The sequence below is a fragment of the Kryptolebias marmoratus genome, linkage group LG24, assembly GCF_001649575.2.
Source record: "Kryptolebias marmoratus isolate JLee-2015 linkage group LG24, ASM164957v2, whole genome shotgun sequence".
NCBI classification, from domain to species: domain Eukaryota; kingdom Metazoa; phylum Chordata; class Actinopteri; order Cyprinodontiformes; family Rivulidae; genus Kryptolebias; species Kryptolebias marmoratus.
Window position 1 is genome coordinate 15,941,649 of NC_051453.1, and position 19,659 is coordinate 15,961,307.

At 38.8% G+C, this 19,659-nt stretch overlaps 3 protein-coding genes across 7 annotated transcripts in view; 2 read left to right on the forward strand and 1 right to left on the reverse strand.

Annotated features, from left to right (window-relative positions):
* Positions 1-208: 208 nt before the first annotated feature.
* LOC108230684 (cytochrome P450 2J6) lies at positions 209-6,518 on the forward strand. 3 transcript variants are annotated; one of them, XM_017407103.3, is made up of 10 exons: positions 209-352; positions 735-959; positions 1,545-1,707; positions 1,837-1,986; positions 2,260-2,420; positions 2,740-2,916; positions 3,010-3,148; positions 4,022-4,209; positions 5,428-5,569; positions 5,827-6,518. In XM_017407103.3, exons 2-10 carry the CDS (start codon positions 759-761, stop codon positions 6,000-6,002), a joined length of 1,497 nt encoding a protein of 498 aa, XP_017262592.1. In that variant the 5' UTR covers positions 209-352; positions 735-758; the 3' UTR covers positions 6,003-6,518. The 3 variants fall into 3 exon arrangements, with proteins under 3 accessions (XP_017262592.1, XP_017262593.1, XP_017262591.1); XM_017407104.3 differs by having other exon boundaries at positions 738-959; XM_017407102.3 differs by lacking the exon at positions 209-352 and having other exon boundaries at positions 424-959; positions 5,827-6,517.
* Positions 6,519-6,886: 368 nt separating this feature from the next.
* On the forward strand, positions 6,887-11,733 carry LOC108230685 (cytochrome P450 2J6). 2 transcript variants are annotated; one of them, XM_037974292.1, is made up of 9 exons: positions 6,887-7,208; positions 7,999-8,161; positions 8,276-8,425; positions 8,618-8,778; positions 9,110-9,286; positions 9,396-9,534; positions 9,730-9,917; positions 10,897-11,038; positions 11,162-11,733. In XM_037974292.1, exons 2-9 carry the CDS (start codon positions 8,134-8,136, stop codon positions 11,335-11,337), a joined length of 1,161 nt encoding a protein of 386 aa, XP_037830220.1. In that variant the 5' UTR covers positions 6,887-7,208; positions 7,999-8,133; the 3' UTR covers positions 11,338-11,733. The 2 variants fall into 2 exon arrangements, with proteins under 2 accessions (XP_037830220.1, XP_017262595.1); XM_017407106.3 differs by having other exon boundaries at positions 6,887-7,192.
* A 361-nt stretch (positions 11,734-12,094) lies between these two features.
* Positions 12,095-19,659, reverse strand: part of LOC108230683 (cytochrome P450 2J6) — a 14,654-nt gene continuing 7,089 nt past the window's right edge. Inside the window, exons 2-10 of one of the 2 annotated variants that reach the window (XM_017407101.3) lie at positions 19,454-19,648; positions 18,637-18,799; positions 18,374-18,523; positions 18,063-18,223; positions 16,871-17,047; positions 15,032-15,170; positions 14,678-14,865; positions 13,563-13,704; positions 12,095-13,007 (exon numbers count right to left, since the gene is read on the reverse strand). In XM_017407101.3, coding sequence (XP_017262590.1) covers positions 12,832-13,007; positions 13,563-13,704; positions 14,678-14,865; positions 15,032-15,170; positions 16,871-17,047; positions 18,063-18,223; positions 18,374-18,523; positions 18,637-18,799; positions 19,454-19,648 — 1,491 coding nt within the window. In that variant the 3' untranslated portion in view covers positions 12,095-12,831. Of the gene's footprint in view, positions 13,008-13,562; positions 13,705-14,677; positions 14,866-15,031; positions 15,171-16,870; positions 17,048-18,062; positions 18,224-18,373; positions 18,524-18,636; positions 18,800-19,453; positions 19,655-19,659 lie in introns of those variants that run through there. The other variant, XM_017407100.3, reaches the window with a different exon arrangement.

Below are 19,659 nucleotides of genomic sequence, written 5' to 3' on the forward strand. Positions count from 1 at the left end.
AGAAGTTGTACTTTGTTACTAAGATGAAATGAAGCTGGAATGCCTCAACTACGAGCTTCGGCTCATGTTTGCTGATTCAGGGATTGGATTTTTAAACAAGAACGCCACTGACATGTTGAAACACCGTTAATCAAACCTGCTTGAGTGTAAATCACTGACTATTGATCTGTGAGTGGACCTGAGCAGTGCTGTGTTTTTCAGTCACTGTGTGCAGCTGTGTTGTGAAACGCTCTGACAGGCAGACTTTGCAGTGAACCACTCATGTTTTTGTAGTTTTCTCAACAAGTTTTGATTTCTGTGCTGATTTCTGATTCAGCAAGTTTCTGTACTTGTCTTCTGATTTCAATAAGAGGTGGGTCAGACCAAGGCTGTGTTTCTACCACTTTAATGCATCACTACTTATGCATAACATTAATTAACCATGTTACATACCTGCTGACCTCTTCAGGAGCATTGGAAAAACAAAGTTGAAGCTTTTCCATTTGGCTGTTGATCAAACCCATTTGTGCTGCATTTTCAGGATATAAGAAGGACTCGCTGGCAATTTAAAAGAAACTACATTTTGTATGTTTTAAAACACTCTGAGCTCCTGAAATCCTGATTGGTGATCGTTATCTTTTGCTCCTAATTTGGTCGTGTTCTGCACACGAGATGCAGAGAAAGAAAGCATCTGACTCTGTCAAGTGACTTGTCTTTGTGTTGGTAAAGTGAAGTGAAAACTCCTTTATTTACAGCAGCATAAGGAAAAGAAGAAAGAAATGAAGACTTTACTCGATGTTCTGGGGTTAGACTGGATAGATGTCAGAAGCTTTTTATTTTTTTTATTCATTTTCCTGCTTCTGAGCGATGTCCTGAAGAACCGAGCTCCGAGAAACTTTCCTCCAGGACCGTGGGCTCTGCCTTTTATCGGCGACCTTCATCGAATCCAACCTTCCAGACTTCACCTGCAGCTTACTGAGGTATGAAGGGTGATAAAACAGGTTAAATTCAAAAAAGGTTAAAAAACAAAAACAACTGGACTTCTGTTCTGTAGTTGAAGACGTTTCGCTTGTCATCCGAGGAGCTTTCTCAATTCAGAAATAGAGAGTGTGGAGTTGAGCTTTTAAAGCTGAGATGTGATTAAGCTGGATTGCTTGCAAATTGTTCTCATTCTTCTAACAATAGAGGCTCATTAGGGTCCTTGTTTTCTGCAGTGTTAGCACAATTCAAACTTCAATTGTTTGCTGAAGTGATTGATAAATGTTAGAAAACCGTAAACAATATCATGAAAAAAACAAGTTCCCAACTAATCTTAAGTTAAGATTTTTCTGTATTTTGATGTCGTTATTGTGTACATTTCTGCCTCTTAGTGGTGTAGCATGGTTAATTCAACACGTTTGGTAAATAATGTTGACAGAGTTTTTTTAGTAAATGAAAAAAAAATTAATTAAAACAATATTTGTGTAAACAGAGCCTATAATCATACCAGTTCACTTTAACAAGTCCATATTAAGCAAAATGCAAGCTTGATAACAGAAAAACACAAATCTGCTGTCTGCGTTCAGTTTGCAGAGAAATATGGGAAAGTTTTCAGCCTCCGCCTGTTTGGAGGAAGAGTTGTGGTCGTTAACGGCTACAAGCTGGTGAAGGAGGCTCTGGTTCAACAAGGAGAAGACTACACAGACCGCCCCGTCATACCAATGATTCAAGAAATATTTGGAAACACAGGTGGAGTTTGTTCCCTTTTTAAATTACAAACTAGTGTATATTAAGTCCAGCAACATCAAACTTTTATTTCAGCTGGTCAAATTGTACTTTTTAATTTTGCTTGTTTGTTTGTTTTGTTTTCTCTAAAAGGTATTTCAGTTACAAATGGTTATCAGTGGAGGCAGCAGAGGAGATTTGCTCTTCAAACGCTGAGAAATCTTGGTCTGGGAAATAAGACTTTAGAGCAATCCACCCAGCAGGAGTGCCAGTTTCTCACTGAAGCTTTTGCAGATCAGCAAGGCAAGAAAAAATTACATTATACTTATTTTTATGCTGGCACATCATTGTTTATCCACTTATTTTCTTGAATATTTTGTAACACTGAGACATGCACTTGTTAATTTCTAAACCAAATTAAGAACTACAATGTGGCAAAAGACATAAGTTAGGTAATGTTGTTGTTCTGTGTATTATAGCAAAAACGCATGCATTTTACACCAAAAATAATTTTTCTGTCATTTTAAAAATTGTTAAACAGATTTGCTATGATAAGTTTGTTCTTTTGTTTTACAGGTCAGCCTTTTAAAGCCCTGACACTGATAAACAACGCAGTGTCCAATGTCATAAGCTGTTTAGTCTTTGGGAATCGATTCGAGTACACTGACAAACAATACCAAACTATTCTCCAGGATTTAAGTGATTTAGTGTACTTAGAAGGCAGTGTGTGGGCAAAGGTGAGCCTCCTCTGTTACCGGACAAGAGTATCCAAGTATAACATTTATATCAAGAATCATCCACAACACATAAGTCAAATCTGCATGTTTTACACTCGTGTTTTCAAAAGATTTCTCATTTGTTGACAGGAGCAAAAGTTCTGTATTATATCTTTTGCAACAATTTGGCTGCAATCATCTTGACAAAAAAGACAATTCAAACAATTGTTAGATATTAATCATTACTATAATTTAGTTTTCATTTAGATACACTATATACAATATTTGTGGTTATATTGATGTCAACAGTGCTTCGTCTCTTTATCGCCCCGCTTTATAGTTTTACAACACAGCTCCTTGGCTGATGAAGTGGCTGCCAGGACCTCACCAGAAGATTTTCTCAGTAGCACAGGAGATAACTGACTTTATTGAAATTAGGATCAAAGAACACAAACAGAACCTTGACCCTTCATCACCAAAAGACTACATCGACTCCTTCCTTGTAGAAATGGCAAAGGTGTGTGTTCTGTTACTACTGTTCTTTTATTGTTATTGTTCATTATAACATGACAACTAATTCTGCTTATTTTTTATTATGTTCTTTTGTTAGAACCAGGACAAAGATTCTGGTTTTAATCTCAACAATCTGTGTTTTTGCGTCCTGGAACTGTTCGGTGCTGGAACTGAACCTAACGCTACTACTTTACACTGGGGGCTATTATACATGATCCACTACCCTCACATACAAGGTGCGTGTGTAACAAATACACAACATGATTATGTATTGTCAGCTGTCTCTCTTAGGTCAGTTCTGAACTGGGTGATCTAAAGCAGTGGTTCCTAAGGCTGGGCACAGAACAGCGCACCTCACCACTGTCCTGATGTACTCATACATGTCCTGCACCAGTCTAACATACTTCACTGCCACTCCAGATGTCCTCATACAACACCACAGCTTACCAAATCATCAAGTTCTCCAGAAGCATGTCCACAAGTCATCCATTTAAATCAGGTGTTTTAAAACAAGAACACATTTAAAACATGCAGGAGAGCAGCTCCCGAGGAATGGAGTTTGACACCTGGGCCTTAGAGGATGCATATCACCTGCTGCCTTGCGTGCCAAAGTTTTATACTAAGATCTTGCAAAATCTATTATTGCCTGGAGTATGTTTTTTTTTCTGATGATGCACAGTTACTGTCACACAAACCTTTAGCTCAATATTCCTTAAACTGGCTGAATTATAGACATTTTTGTGTTTGCTAAGCTGTGGCGTCAATCTGGAATCAGGTTCATTTAAGAACCCCGAGAAAAACTTAAAAAACATGCAGAAGAGCATTTTTACTTAAAATAAATAAATAATAGGTCATAGTAAAATAGCTGCTGTTGCTGCATTTTCTATTTCCTGTTTGGTAATTGGTTATCTATGAACAGGGATGGCCAATGGCTGATTATTAAAACAATGGAAAATATTGATTACATTAATCAGTCAGCTAATTAATCAGCCTATCTTTAATTGCAAGTTTGTCACTGTTCTTTTATGAGTTGGGACCTAAAAGGTTTGAGAACCCCTCATCTACACAACACATAAATTCACATTTGGTCTTGTCTTCCCTGTGTGCAGAGCGGGTCCAGGCTGAGATTGATGCTGTGATTGGTCCATCCAGACAGTCCTCTCTGAGTGACAGAGAAGACATGCCGTACACTGATGCTGTCATCCATGAGATACAGAGAATGGGAGACGTTGTCCCTCTCAATCTGCCACACATGACAAACAATGACACTATCCTGGATAAATACACAATTCCAAAGGTGAAAGTTTTGCTCGTTTGTTTACTCATATTAGACAACTGATTTATTCATTTACTTTACTCCCTTATTGCTAATGAGTATTACTGCAGCCTCTGTGGGTTGATGCAAGCAGCTTAAGGCATTGTTTTAGCTTGACAGCTTTCATCACTACTAGTGTCCCCAACGGGTCTTCCAGTTGCCACCATGACAGACACCAGTGACCTTCTGGCCACAGCTCATGGAATCCACATTCATGATAGAGGCCTTTAACTCCACCTTTTTTAGATTCCATGTCCCCGACCTTCCCTGGGATGTGCAAAAAACTTTCCTGGAAGTAGGAGCTGAAGATCTAATGTGCAGAAGTTCTGCTAGATGTTCTCAGTACACTCTCACTGTTACGGTAGCTTGGGTTTACCAGGTCTGTGTGGCAGCTCAGACCTCCACACCCACTGAATCCAACTCACATCCAGGTGGTGATTAGGTGACAGCACAGCCCCTCTCTTTACCCGAGTGTCTAAGAAATGGGAGTATAAGGCTGCTGATACAATTACACAATTGATCATCCACCAATGTGGCCTGATGCCAAGTACACTTATCGACCACCAAACTTGGTGTTTGTTATGGACAGCCCAACCCAAGCATAGCAGTCCAGTGATAAAACACCACTTGGATTCAGATCAGGGAGTCTGATCACGAATCACTCTCCTCGAAGGGACTCCTTCATTGCCCTCATGAGCACTGAAGTCCCCGAATAGAACAACAAAATCCCCAGACAGTACCCCTTCCAGGACACCGTCCAGATACTTCAAGGAGGCTGGGTGATCTGAACTGCTATTTGGAGCATAAGCCAAAACAACAGTCAGAACCTTCCCTCTTGCAGCTGTAGAGAAAAAACTTGCTTGTCAGTAACTGATCTGTCCATAGGCATCAGTGAGAGTGTGAGCGGTTGTTTGTCTCTTCTGTCTCTATGTGGCTCTGGTCCAGGGTGTCTCACACAATGATTGCTGGAGATGGGCACCAAATCCCTCATGACCCTGGACAGAAAAGAGAGTAAAGAAAATAGATGGATGGATGTGTTTTGAGTATTTTATATGAAAGTACAGCTTTGCAAATTGTTTTACTATTAAAAAATGTTTGATTACGACTAAGCTTAAATTAAGGATCAGTAAGAAGTATACACTTTTTTTCCTTAATTATTAAAATAAACTTTTTATACAAAGACAGTACTTCTGTTTTCAGGGCACTATGGTCATGCCTTTGTTGCACTCAGTCCTACACGATGAGTCGATCTGGGAAACTCCACACTCCTTTAACCCTCAACACTTTCTGGACCCGGACGGGAAATTTAGGAGGAGAGAGGCCTTCATTCCTTTCTCCGTTGGTCAGTAATTTATTGCAATTCTAAAAACTTTCTTTCAGTCTGTTTAAAAAAACAAACAAAAAAAAAACATTTTTAACAAACAAAAGATACAAATAAATAAAGGGATTATATTTCCTTTCTTGTTTACCAAATTGGTAATTTCCAATACCACAGAATTTTTTACCCAGTCAGGTATTAGGGTAGTAGTGATGTTTTATGATCAAATTAATTTTTTTTGTATTCTGGGTGAAATAAGCTGTTGTGTTGTGTATCCTTAGGTAACCGTGTGTGTTTTGGAGAACAGCTGGCCAGGATGGAGCTGTTCCTGTTCTTCACCTCCCTCCTTCAGAGGTTTAAGTTTTCCTCTCCTGCAGGAGAGCAGCCCAGTCTGGACTTCAAATTGGGAGCCACTCGTTGTCCCAAACCTTACCGTCTCTGTGCCGTACCGCGTTAAACCACCAAACACCTCATCCAGCTGATTTCCAATATATTTGTCTTGCAAATTATCTGAACACTGTCCTGTGAAGAAAAAAGTCCATCCACTTTTAGTTTGGATTTTACTTATTTGGGCATAATAAAATTATTTAGTTTTTAAGAGGTCCTAAAACTATTCTAACCCAAAATGTAAAAAACACTCAACAGATTCCAGCACGTTATGATTTATTTAACAAAAATTAAATCAAAATGGAAAAAGCTGTGTGTGATTTTAAAAGGTAGTCTGTAAATGAACCTGTCAGGTTTATGACACATAAAATTTTAAAGTTTGGGATGTCATTAAATAAAACTTTCAAAAGATTTTTCAACGATTGTTTTTAGGAAAATGGAGTATTTTTTAAGAGTAGTATCTTTCAGTGCAAATCTTGTCAGCATGTTTTTATAACTCATCTCCATTCTGAAATCAAGCTACAATAAAATGACAAAGAAACAGAGTAATCCTGAATGGTAACCATTACCTTGTGTGGAGATGTTATTTATGTTGTGTGCTCACAAGATTTAAAAGAAAAAAGGACTACATGCATTTCAGGGCCTCAAAGTTTAGTCCTAGACTTTTATTTTGAAGGGCAGCCAAACAAAGCGTCACCAGTGTTGCCAGATAAACGACAATTATTATATTTATACGACAGTTCTAGGGTCAATGCAGTATCCATAAATAGTTTTAAAAAGCCAAAATATACAATGTATCTGGCATTTCCGTGCACAGAAACAAGAACTCGTTTTCATTTGCGCAAACATCCACCTATCATCATAAGGTCCGCACATATGACAGGTTTGGTCCAAATACGATCCATATAACTGACGAAACTATAGTTCCTCATTTCTTATCTGGCAACCCTGAGCGTCACTAAGCAGCTGAAGTTATATAAATAAGACAAATTGTTCTGTTCCCTGCCGTCCTACTGAAGTCAAAACTGTATATAAATATTTTAAAGTCAGCATAAAGAAATGGGGTCAGTGATCGATGTGTTAGGGTTAGACTGGATAGACGGAAGGAGCATTTTACTGTTTCTCTTCGGTTTCCTGCTTCTGAGCGATGTCCTGAAGAACCGAGCCCCCAGAAACTTTCCTCCAGGACCGTGGGCTCTGCCTTTTATCGGCGACCTTCATCGAATCCAACCTTCCAGACTTCACCTGCAGCTTACTGAGGCATGACGTCATCAAGGTACTGACTTACCTGGCGTAAAGGGAGGGAAGTAATCACTGGATGCACCTCTACAAGAAATTAACTTTTGGAGACAACCCGACTCAAGATGGCCGCCACAGCCAGCTGACCTTAATAAACACAAAATATTGCTATAACACAGTCAGTTTTACAGATATTGACCTTAAATTTGGTGTGGTAGTAGCCGAGGCTGATCCCCATCACATACTCTGAGCGCTAACACATTGCGCAATAACTTTGTTTGAAACTTTATCATTAACTTTAGCTGACTGGAATCTGTCTGTCTGTTAGCAAAATATCTCATGAACCACTGGATGGATTTTAATGAAACTTTCAGAAAGTAATAACTGGACGAACGTTTGTAGCTGATTAACTTCAGGAGTCAACCCAATTCAAGATGGCCGCCACAGCTAAGTCACATTAGTCAACACAAGAATGGCTGTAAATCAGCCAGTTTTACAGGTACTAAGCTAAAATTGGTTGTGGTAGTAGCTGAGACTCATCTGAAACACATACTCGTGACATTCTGTAGTATCACGAGATTGGTCAACATTTCTTTAGATGCTTTTAGTTTAAAACTCAAGCATGTCTGTGTTTGTCAATAACTGTTTTTTTCTCCCACACATATGAGTCAGATAATTAGGTCCAGTATCAGCCTAAATGTTGATTTGGAAAATAAATATATTCTCACTGTTGGAAAGTGTGTCTCTGTGAACCGAGGTTCTACCTAGAAGCGGATTTTAGTTGATTATTTTACACACAACAGCACAAATCTGCTGTCTGCGTTCAGTTTACAGAGAAATATGGGAAAGTTTTCAGCCTCCGCCTGTTTGGAGGAAGAGTTGTGGTCGTTAACGGCTACAAGCTGGTGAAGGAGGCTCTGGTCCAACAAGGAGAAGACTACACAGACCGCCCCGTCATACCAATGTTTCAAGAAATTGCAGGAAATAAAGGTGAGATTTGCTTTGATGCTTTGATTTTTGTTTTTAAAGTTGCAAACAACGCCTAGTCAGATCAGAGCCGTGAAGCATTTATTTGAACAGGTTCTTTTCTTGTTTTCCCAAAAGGTCTTTTATTATCGAACGGTTATCCGTGGAGGCAGCAGAGGAGATTTGCTCTTCAAACACTGAGGAATTTTGGTCTGGGAAAGAAGAGCTTGGAGCTATCCATCCAGCAGGAGTGCCAGTATCTAACAGACGTGTTTGCAGATCAGCAAGGCAAGGAAAAGTTCAACTTATCTTAACGTTAAAAGATCATAGTTTATCCTTTTGCATTTATGATATAGACATGGTTCTTTTTTTCTTTATAGTATTGCAGTAAAGAGACACACACAAGTTTGTTATTAAAGCTTTATTGGTTTGTCTGGACTCAATTCCCTTTTAAAACAACACTTCTTTCTAATTGAACAGGTCATCCCTTAAATGCCCTGACACTGATAAACAACACGGTGTCCAACATCATCTGCTGTCTGGTGTTTGGGAATCGGTTTGAGTACACCGACGAGCAGTACCACGAAATACTTCACAAATTCAATGAGATTGTGTACTTAGAAGGAAGTGCGTGGGCGCAGGTGAGCCTTCTTTATTAACAGACTACATCCAGCCATAACATAAAAATCAGGATTTATCAGCAACACATAAATCAAATCTGTGTTTTTACATCAGTGTATGTATCATAGTGATGGTTGCGTCAAGGTTGGTCAAAGAAAGGCTGTTTCACAATCAGGTCTAATGGTACTGAAGGACATCTTGTTATCAGGGGATTAATCAGGGCCCCACTGGTCCCAGGTCTTGGACAGAAGCTCCAAGAGATGCACCACGTGCTTTGCATCCTGGAATGTTATATTTGCAAGTTTTGAATTCTACATTAATCGATCTGATGATCCTCTTCCCGCTCCGTAGATATACAACGTGTTGCCATGGTTGATGAGGTGGCTGCCTGGCCCTCATCAGAAGTTGTTCTCTCTATTCAGGGATGTAATTGACTTCATAGAAATTAGGATCAAAGAACACAGAGAGAACCTCGACCCTTCATCACCGAGAGACTACATCGACTCCTTCCTCATAGAAATGTCCGAGGTGTGGGCTCTGTTGCTTCAGCTGTGTTCTCACTTTATTTGTTTTTGGGGTTTTTTCAAAGGAAGAATGACGACTTATTCTGCCTCATTTCTGTTGTGTTTTTTGATAGAATCAGGACAAAGAGTCTGGTTTTAATCTCAAAAATCTGTGTTTCTGCGTCCTGGACCTGTTCGGTGCTGGAACTGAAACCACCACCACTACTTTACACTGGGGGCTGCTTTACATGATCTACTACCCTCACATACAAGGTGTGTCATCATAAACAGACAAAAAACATGTTCTGCTCATAGGAAGTTGTTCCTTTCCATTACGCCCCTGCTTTGTTTTTGTTGGCTTTTAGCTATGCTCAGTGTATTTCAGTCAAATTGAAAGTTGCAAGTTTGGAAGCTCCTGGTCTACACAGCGAACAAAGTGACATGTTGTCTTGTTTTCCCTGTGTGCAGAGCGGGTCCAGGCTGAGATCGACGCTGTGATTGGTCCATCCAGACAGCCCTCTATAAGTGACAGAGAAGACATGCTGTATACCGATGCTGTCATCCATGAGATACAGAGAATGGGAAACATCCTCCCTTTTAATGTGGCTCATATGGCCAACAAGGACACTAACCTGGATAAATACTCAATTCCAAAGGTATTAAACTCTTCTCTTATAAACATTTTAATGCAAAACTTTTGCTTTGCTCCCATGATTCCTTGTACAAACCATGGGCAAAACGTCCAGTCAAGTCAGGGTGAGAAAATATTTAAGCTATTTGTGGTTTGACAGAGAGGGTTGGTGTTTGATACTGTTACTAATTTACTTGATTGGTTTGAAACAAACGTCACCTTGTAAAAGAACTGTCAGGAAATCCTAAATATAGGGTGGGCCATTTATATGGATACACCTTAATAAAATGGGAATGATTGGTGATATTAACTTCCTGTTTGTGGCACATTAGTATATGGGAGGGGGAAAACTTTTGAAGATGGGTGGTGACCATGGCAGCCATTTTGAAGTCGGCCATTTTGGATCCAACTTTTGTTTTTTCAATGGGAAGAAGGTCATGTGACACATCAAACTTATTGGGAATTCCACAAGAAAAACAATGGTGTGTTTGGTTTTAACACAACTTTATTCTTTCATGAGTTATTTACAAGTTTCTCACCACTTATAAAATGTGTTCAAAGTGCTGCCCATTGTGTTGGATTGCCAATGCAACCCTCTTCTCCCACTTCCACTTCCTGGAAAGTGGATTGGTCATCGTGGGCCAGTTGAATGACCCCCAAGGTCTCCCGATCTGACCCCCTTAGACTTTTATCTTTGGGGTCATCTGAAGGCAATTGGCTATGGAACAGCCTCCTGACATGGGACCAGCAGGGAGCCCATACATGCAACATTGTTATTTATTTGGTCTGATATTGTAATTATTGTAAAACAGTCATGTTATCTCTAAACACGTGTAGTTCCATTTCATTTCCACCTCTCTGCCTGGGTGCTTAATGTTGTTTTTTTTTTCCACAGAGTGTATTTTGTGTGATATTGTGTAATTAGCTAATTATAAAACCTACAAGAACAGTTATGAGAGACTCATCTGTGGTGAAAACGTTTTTAAATGAATATTTGTTTTCAGGGCACTATAGTCCTGCCTATGCTGCATTCAGTCCTACATGATGAGTCGATCTGGGAAACTCCACACTCCTTTAACCCTCAACACTTTCTGGAGCCAGACGGGAAATTTAGGAGGAGAGAGGCCTTCATTCCTTTCTCTGTTGGTCAGTGATTTATTAAAATTTAAAAACCAAAATTGAGCATTAAATTGTGAGGTTCTTGTTTTCTCTCCTTCTCATTCAACTCTCTGAACAGTAATAGCCTTGTGTTGTATTGTGTGTCTTCAGGTAAGCGCGTGTGTCTCGGAGAACAGCTGGCCAGGATGGAGCTGTTCCTGTTCTTCACCTCCCTCCTTCAGAGGTTCAAGTTCTCCTCTCCTGCAGGAGAGCAGCCCAGCCTGGACTTCAAACTGGGAGCATCTCATTGTCCCAAACCTTACCGTCTCTGTGCCGTACCGCGTTAAACCACCAGAAGTCCCAAATTGAACACATCTGCAGTATCTGACTTACAGTTCATCAGGAAACAGCATAGTTTTTTTTTGTTTGTTTGTTTGTTTTTATTCATTAATAAAATATAACTTTGGAGCTTCAGTTTTTTTCTGTGCATTTATAGTTCAGTCTACTTTTTCAAACACTAAATAAGCACATTTAGAAAACACATATTTGTGTAACTGTTTTGCACCGAGAACTTTATTTTATTTTTTGCACGTGTATGTGAATCACACTTCATTCAATCAACATAAAGTATTTCTTCCAAACTCATTATTTCCAAACGGCTTATAACAACTTTTATGCCGCTGTATGGGAGACCAATCTATCTTATCTTTATTATGTTATTAATAAAGGACATCACTAATAAAGATGCTTTTTGTGTTCATTTGTTTTTGCAGAATTCATGTGACATCAGTATTAAAAAATAACTTTAGTGGCTAATTGAATTGAAAACAGTTTCTGAATAAAAAATGTCTTGATTTAATTCATTTTGGTTCATAAACCTTATGTGTCCTAGTTAATAAGTTGCAAATTGCTTTTCATTTGGTTTTGGTGGTCATCATCATGAGGTTTACAGTTATGTATTGTAAGTAATTGTATTTCTATTTCTACAAATGAGAGCATAAAATGTAATGTTTCGCACACATTCAGGTTCATATTTGGAAAAAATGGAGCACAAGTCACTCTAGTTACATAAAATTACATTAAAAAAGCAAATGTACATTTGAACAAAGCCAGTGTGTTTTATTCTTCTGACCAATAAACGTGAACAGGAATATGCACCTCCTGTATGAAAGGACCATTAGAGAAGTTTCCACTTGATCACTTCCCTTAAATGCATCAAAGCACAGAAGCCATGATGCGTAGGTTTTGTGTAGGTTTGGGTTTAATCTTAACCTTTGGTTTAGTATTACTGTTTTGTTGTTGTTTTGCTCGTTTGCTAAATATCAAATCTTGTAATTGCCTCAGCCACTAGATGTCCCCAGTAGTCTCCGTTTCCAGGTCCTACGTCGGTCTTTGTAAGATCCTCTGTTCATGCTTTAATTGCCTGTTTACTTCTGTTTTATTGTGCCAAGTTAAGCTTTCTTTGAATTTCATGAGATATAACAGAATGCAGGTAAAAGCATAATTAGGTAAATAAATAAATCTAAAATGTTCAGCCAATCAGGACTGTCTCAGAAGAGCCAACACTTGTGGATGAAAGCCAAACTCTAAAACTTTTGATCTTTAGGATAAACCAGCAGGAATAAAAAAAGGTGAACTGAGCAAATTGTAATTTACTTAACAACAAATCAAGTTTTTATAAGTTCAGTAAATTCACAGCAAATTGAAAATTATACAAGCATTTGATGCATTTTAAATTACATAAATTTAAAAATGAGTGAAATGACTCAATTAACATTTGTCTTTAGAAATTACGTATTAGGTGTAACAAACACAAAGGTCTGTTGCGTTCAAACATCAAGTCAACGCGGTACGGCACAGAGGCGGAAAGGCTGGGGGCAGCGGGTGATTCCCAATTTGAAGTCCAGGCTGGGCTGCTCTCCTGCAGGAGAGGAGAACTTGAACCTCTGAAGGAGGGAGGTGAAGAACAGGAACAGCTCCATCCTGGCCAGCTGTTCTCCGAGACACACGCGCTTACCTGAAGACACACAATACAACACTTTCACACACACACAACTGATAAAATACCTACCTGAAGACACACAATATTTACTGCAGTTTGAAATAAACTGAGAATATGACAGACACACTGATTCCTTTCAAACTTACTGAACATATAATTTTAAGTTTACCCAGCAGTAATAAAGGATCTGTGATTAATGTTCTCTTTTAACCTGAGAAGGAGAATTTTACTCAAGCACACTGGCTCTCTATGTTATGGTAATGGTTAGGTTTTAAGAAAGGCATTTATTTTCATTTTCTTTCAGTTAGTTTAGTTGCTAACAAGCACTATGCACGCACTTCTGTACCTCATCTTTAAATGCAACACCAAGCTCTGTGTCAGGTAGAAAGGTGATCGGGTTTAGAGAGGGGAGCCCGGAAGAGTGAAACAATGAAAGAGAAACAGCAGCTAGATGCAGGTTTTTGCTTCCATGAGGATATAAAATGTGAGTTTCCTCTTTAAGTTGCACTGGAGCAGGAGTCAATGTCACCAGATGCATGAAACATGTACTTTATTTTAGCAAATACTGACCTGCAGAGAAAGGCATGAAGGCCTCTCTCTTTCTAAAAGTCCCGTCCTTGTTCAGAAAGTTTTGAGGATTGAAGGCGTGAGGAGTCTCCCACATTGACTCATCATGTAGGACCGAGTCCAGTGTAGTTATTATTATGGTGCCCTGAAAAACAAGTTTTTGAAACTTCAAGCCAAATGTTAAACGTTTCATTATTTGACTTATGACATCTATATATGCAAATGTGCAAAGCGGTGATTGTTGCATCCATTCTCTGAGCACGCTGTGGTTTGAGGATCTGTGTGTTTGAGCTGTCTGACAAAGCTAAAGGCTCTGTTAAAAAATAAATAAATAAAAAATTAGACTAAAGCCTGAAGAACATTTGACAATTTTCACAATACAGAAAAGTCCTGGTTTAAGAGAAGAATGAGGTCAATAGCTGAGATTTCTGATTTCTAGCTACAGAAAAAACACAAAGTTGTATTTTGTTTTTCAAAAATAAATCTCACAGGTTTTTATTTCTTCTATGAAATCAAGGAATATTTGCATGTACTGTATGTGTATCAGCTATTTATCTGATTGACCTCAGACTGAGTAGTGAAGAGCTCCGGAAGATCATCATTGAGTTAAAGTTTTGGGACACATGTTCCTGAGGAGCGGTCTCATGTTTTCTCTTTCAGTTTAGATTATATTAACATGGTCTTTTTAACCTGCAGACATATGTGCCCTTTGTATTGATTTGTGGTAGTTAAATGCCCCCATTTATTTTCTCTACAGTGGACATTATTCTGCTGTCTCTGAAACGGTAAAAGATATCCTCTCAATCCTTTGTAAGTTTTTGCTCAACATTTTTGATACCAAATTAATAAAAATCACTATGTTTCCTGTCTCACTTACTGTTTTTGCCATGACTAAATGTTTTCTTTTATTTAATATTTAATTTATTAGCTTGCTTAACAAAAATGAAATAGCCTGAAAGCTACAGGTAATACATCTCATTGTTTAGTCAAAAGAAAGTTTTTTTAGTCCGAAACCTTTTCATTCAAAACCTCCCGGAGAGAAAGTATTGAACATTTGAAAAGCTAACAATATGAAAAAAACAAACACGTGCTGTAATGTTTCATGAAAGAGTTTGTACCTTTGGAATTGTGTAGTTTTCGAAGGTTGTGTCCCTGTTTGCCATGTGGCCCAGACTCAGAGGAAGGATGTTTCCCATTCTCTGTGTCTCGTGGATGACTGCGTTGGTGTACGGCATGTTCTCTCTGTCGCTCAGAGAGGGCTGTCTGGATGGACCGATCACAGCATCAATCTCAGCCTGGACCCGCTCTGCAAGAAATGAAAACCAGGCAAAATTAAACTTTTTTGCGGTGTCCAGATAAAGAAAAGGAAAACCTGACATATCCTGTTTTGTCCCATTAGCTGACTGATCTGTTAGATACAGGTGACTCACAGGAAGATGCTTCATTGGTGCACGTGCTTGTTACTCACACACCTTGTACGTGAGGGTGGTGGATCATGTATAATAGAGCCCAGATTAAAGTGGTGGTGGTGGTTTCAGTTCCAGCAACAAACAGATCCACGACGCAGAAACACAGATTGTTGAGATTAAAACCAGAATCTTCGTCGCGATTCTAACAAAAACACAACAGAAATGAGACAGAATGAGCCGTCGTTAACAAAAGCACACAATAAATTTCACCATGCTAATATTTTTAAAACAAAAAACTAATCCAAAATGGAAAAGTTGTGTGGAAAAACTAAGTTTACCCCATGATTCAACAGACTGTAGATCCTCCTTTAGCAGCAAGAACTTGAATGATTTTTGTCAGGATTTGGGTTTTCTTTGTGTTTTTGTATTTGGTTTATTGTTTCTTTTGTTGTCTTCATGTTGTGTCTTGTCCCTGTGCCTGTTATCATTCACTTCTCAGTCTATCGTTTGCCTGTCACATCCATCTACACCTGCTCCTAGTTTTGTAATCTTCTCACCTGTGCCCACTTCACCTAATTACCCTCAGCTTTTAACACATGGTCATTTCCTCCACTCACTGCTGGTTCATTGTCGCTTCGTGCGCTGTCTGGTTTTCTCGTCTTGCCGCTCGTGTTCGGTTTGGATTTTGTTTTGTTTGGTTTTGCTGCCAAGTCAGCCTTTGTTTTGTTCTTTTATTCTTAATAAATTAGTTGTCCTTAAGTTCTTCCCATGAGTCTGGGTTCTGGGTTCACCTCCTTCTCCACCACACCTGACAATTTTATGAGTTTCTGTGGAGGAATTTTGGCCCACTCTTTACAATGTTGCTTGAAATTTACAGACATTTATTTCTGCACAGCATCCCTCAACAGCATTTCAGCTGGGATGAGGTTTGGACTTTGACTGAATTGTTGCAACATCTTGATCTTCTTGTAGATCTGCTGCTGAGTTTGGGATCATTGTCCTGTTGCAGCATGACCCAGTTTGGTTCAAGTTTCAGCGGTCCGACATATAGCGTCACATTTAACTCTGAAATCTTTGGTCCACAGAGGAGTTTGTTGCTGACTCAGTGACTGCAAGGTGCCTCGAGCTGCAAAACAAGCCCAATCATCACCTCTCCACTGCCGTGCTTTACAGTTGCTATGACATGCTGTGCGACGGCAAACCATCTTTACTAAGGTTTTATGTTTTGTGGTTCATTCAAATTAAATTTTCTTTTTTAACAGAAGATTTCTCCTGGCAAACAAACCTTACTTATTCAGTGTTTTTCTGATTGTTCCATCTTAAACCTTGGGATGAATTTGATGGGTCATTCACTCCTGGGAAGGTCCTCTTTAATGTTTCCTGTTTGTGAATATTTGTTTTTCACTGTAGGATAATGAACTCCAAGTAGTTTTAAAAAGACCTTTAACCCTTCCCAGACTGATAGGCAGCAACAGTATCTCTAAGGTCATTGCTGATGTCTTTCCCTCTTGGCGTTGTGTTAAAACACACACCTGTTTGCTCCAGAGCAACAAACTAACAAAACTCCTGCATTTATAGAGGAGCTCAGACTGATGATGATGAGTGAATTAATGTGTTTGATCAGCAGTTCTTGGCTGATACTTTCCCTCTTAAATTCTATGGAGCTAGTTTTTCACACACAGCTTTTCCATTTTGGCTCCGCATTTGTTCACTAAAAAATCTCATGTTGGCATCTGTTGTGTGTTTTTTTTGTACACATGAGGTTAGATCAGAACCTGGTAAAGACCAGATATTTTGTATTATGTCCTGGTATTTAAAACCTTGCAACTCCCCCCATGTCCGCATTTCATTTCAGATTCCAAAACTAAAATCAGCTCAGCAGAGGTTCAGTGAAGTTCTCACTTTTTCCATTTCTACGAGGAAGGCATCAATGTAGTCTCTTGGTGATGAAGGGTCAAGGTTCTCTCTGTGTTCTTTGATCCTAATCTTCGTGAACTCCTGCAGCTCCTGGTTTAGAGTGAATATCTTCTGATGAGGTCCAGGCAGCCACTTCATCAACCACGGCAACGCGTTGAACATCTACAGAGCAGAGAGAAAATGACAGTAGCAACTTAAAGTCGGGAAATAAACAAAATCTGATGTTTTTTTCTGCCTGAACTGTATCATGTTAGTGTTTGTTCCTGGGATCAATTTACGTGCTGGTTTTTACAGTAATCGGAAAATACCACCACCATATGGAAGTATATTTACTGTAACAATGAACCCACACACACTTTTACAGTACATTTAGTGTGACTCTTGATATTTAAAACTGTGCATAATTGTAAATTAAAGTCTGGCTGTGAAAGGTACATGAAACAAAGGCTTACTTCTCCATGCATCAATTGTTGTTTTAAACTAGGTTTAATAAAAAATGATAATAAGCAAAGAATTTATCAGATAAATGAAAACAGCAATTTCAAAACTTATATACATACCAAGAAAACTTCAATAAATTTTATCGGGCAATTTTCTGTAAAATGGTAAACAATCTTTTGATCATTTAACAGGTTTTTAGCCACTTCATTAATCCAACTTCCAGCCACAGAGCGTGATCTTTCTTTATAATCCACCGTTAAACTAAATGTTTTTACACAGCTGATGTAAGCTGCTGCGAGGAAAAGCAAAGTGCAGTTTTGTACACATATGGCAAAGTGATTGAAATAAGGCGTTCTATAAAAATATGGCAAGCCATTTTGAGAATAATAAATTTTTTAAAAATCAAGACAGGCATTTGAAAGAAACTTTAAAAATGCTAAAGTAAATGAAAGACTCTTCCTTTACTAGAAGATGTCAGTAATTAAACATCCAACAAACTTGTCTAATTATAATGTTCACTTAAATAATTTATTCAGATGTAAGTACTGTATAATTAGACAGTTACATGTGGCTGTTCTGGTACAAAGTACAATCAGGAAATACCTGGCATGGTACTCCAGTAAAGGAACACAGCTCAGGTTACAGCAGGTTTGTCCTCCCAGTTTCACTCTAATTAGTATTATTTTCATCACACCCAGCATGTTTAATTTCACATTAAGAGGTGTGGAGTCCTCACCTGTGCCCACACGCTTCCTTCTAAGTATAAGGCCTCGTTCAGGCTCTGAAGTATTTTGTGGTACTGCTTGTCGGTGTACTCAAACCGACTGCCAAACACCAAACAGCAGATGATGTTGGACACCGCAGTGTTTATCAGTTTTTGGGTATTAAAAGGCTGACCTGTAAGGAAACAAGAAAATCACATACAAGACAAAAACTACTGGAAAGGAACTACCTGTCAAAGCACAACTTGCTTATCTGGGCTCCGATTTTCTTTACTTATTTCAGCTCTGATACAGAAACTGTTGGTGTTAATGATGTGAATCTGACCTTTGTGATCAGCAAAAGCCTCTGTGAGATACTGGCACTCCTGCTGGATGTATCTCTCCAAGCTCTTCCTGCCCAGACCAAAGTTTCTGAGCGTGTGAAGAGCGAATCTCCTTTGCTGCTTCCATGGATATCCATTGCTTCCTACAAGACCTGTTTTGAAACACAAATCAGCAATCAGAAAATAACCAGTAGCTAAGATGCTAATATTCCTCCAATTAAATCACCAGATTGCAGCTTCTAATCCCAAACAAAAAGAACACCACCATTGTTTCCCACTAATTCCTCAAACAGTGGGACTTGGGGACGATCCATGAAGTCTTCTCCTTGTTGGACCAGAGCCTCCTTCACCAGCTTGTAGCCGTTAACGACCACAACTCTTCCTCCAAACAGGCGGAGGCTGAAAACATTCCCATATTTCTCTGAAAGCTGAACACAGACAACATTTTTATAAAACACTGAAGAGACACAATGTGGGTCTAAGAAACAAAATTATTGAAGGCTGAACAAAATTCATTGCTGGCAGTTTTGTATTTTTGTTTGTCAAACACAGACTATTGAATTCCTATTTCTGTGTAATTAAGACAAGATATTCTGACCTACATGAATATTGATATTCCAAAATAATTTACATTTTGATCCTCTGACCTTCTGTCACCTTATCTGCCTCCAGATCTCTTGTATTTAACAATAATTTGCTTGTAGTTCTTTATGAATACTACATATAATTTCCAAATCCATGTCTGCTTTTTGTTAAGTATATAACATTAGAGTGGTGTAAAAGGGTCAATGAAGAAAGAAAAGGAAAACAGGCAAAGGTTTTAGGAATCAAGGGGAAAAAAAAGGTTGTTTGAGTTTGCTTAAAGGTTGTTACTTTAAAGCACACTTGGCTTTAGTTGCTGAATCAGGTTAAAGTTCGTTTAACCTCTCACACACCAGAGTTAATAATTTCCTGGCTCTTATGGAAAACAGTGTTCAAACTTATGATCAGCGTCAGTTTTATTTTTAAAGCACTACAAACATTACAAACATTTTATTCTGAGCAGCAGCTGCATAGTTTGTTCATTATCTCAGGACTCGTACCTCTTTGAACTGCAGGTGGATCTTGGAGGCGCTGATCCGATGAAGGTGTCCAATAAAAGGTAGAGACCTCGGTCCTGGTGGGAAGTTTCTGGGCACTCTGTTCTTCAAAACATCAGTCAACAGCAGGAAAACACACAAAAATATCAAAACACTCCTGCTGTCCAACCACTCCAAGCCGAGAACAGCAGAGATCGCCTCCATGTCTT

Excerpts from the sequence above, each read along its gene's own strand:
- LOC108230684 (XM_017407103.3), top strand. The coding sequence starts at position 759 with ATGAAGACTTTACTCGATGTTCTGGGGTTAGACTGGATAGATGTCAGA. Across the intron at positions 1,987-2,259 it reads AGCTTTTGCAGATCAGCAAG|GTCAGCCTTTTAAAGCCCTG; the intron begins GCAAGAAAAAAT and ends TTTGTTTTACAG. Across the intron at positions 4,210-5,427 it reads ATAAATACACAATTCCAAAG|GGCACTATGGTCATGCCTTT; the intron begins GTGAAAGTTTTG and ends TTCTGTTTTCAG.
- LOC108230685 (XM_017407106.3), top strand. The coding sequence starts at position 6,992 with ATGGGGTCAGTGATCGATGTGTTAGGGTTAGACTGGATAGACGGAAGG. Across the intron at positions 8,779-9,109 it reads AAGGAAGTGCGTGGGCGCAG|ATATACAACGTGTTGCCATG; the intron begins GTGAGCCTTCTT and ends CCCGCTCCGTAG. Across the intron at positions 9,287-9,395 it reads TCCTCATAGAAATGTCCGAG|AATCAGGACAAAGAGTCTGG; the intron begins GTGTGGGCTCTG and ends GTTTTTTGATAG.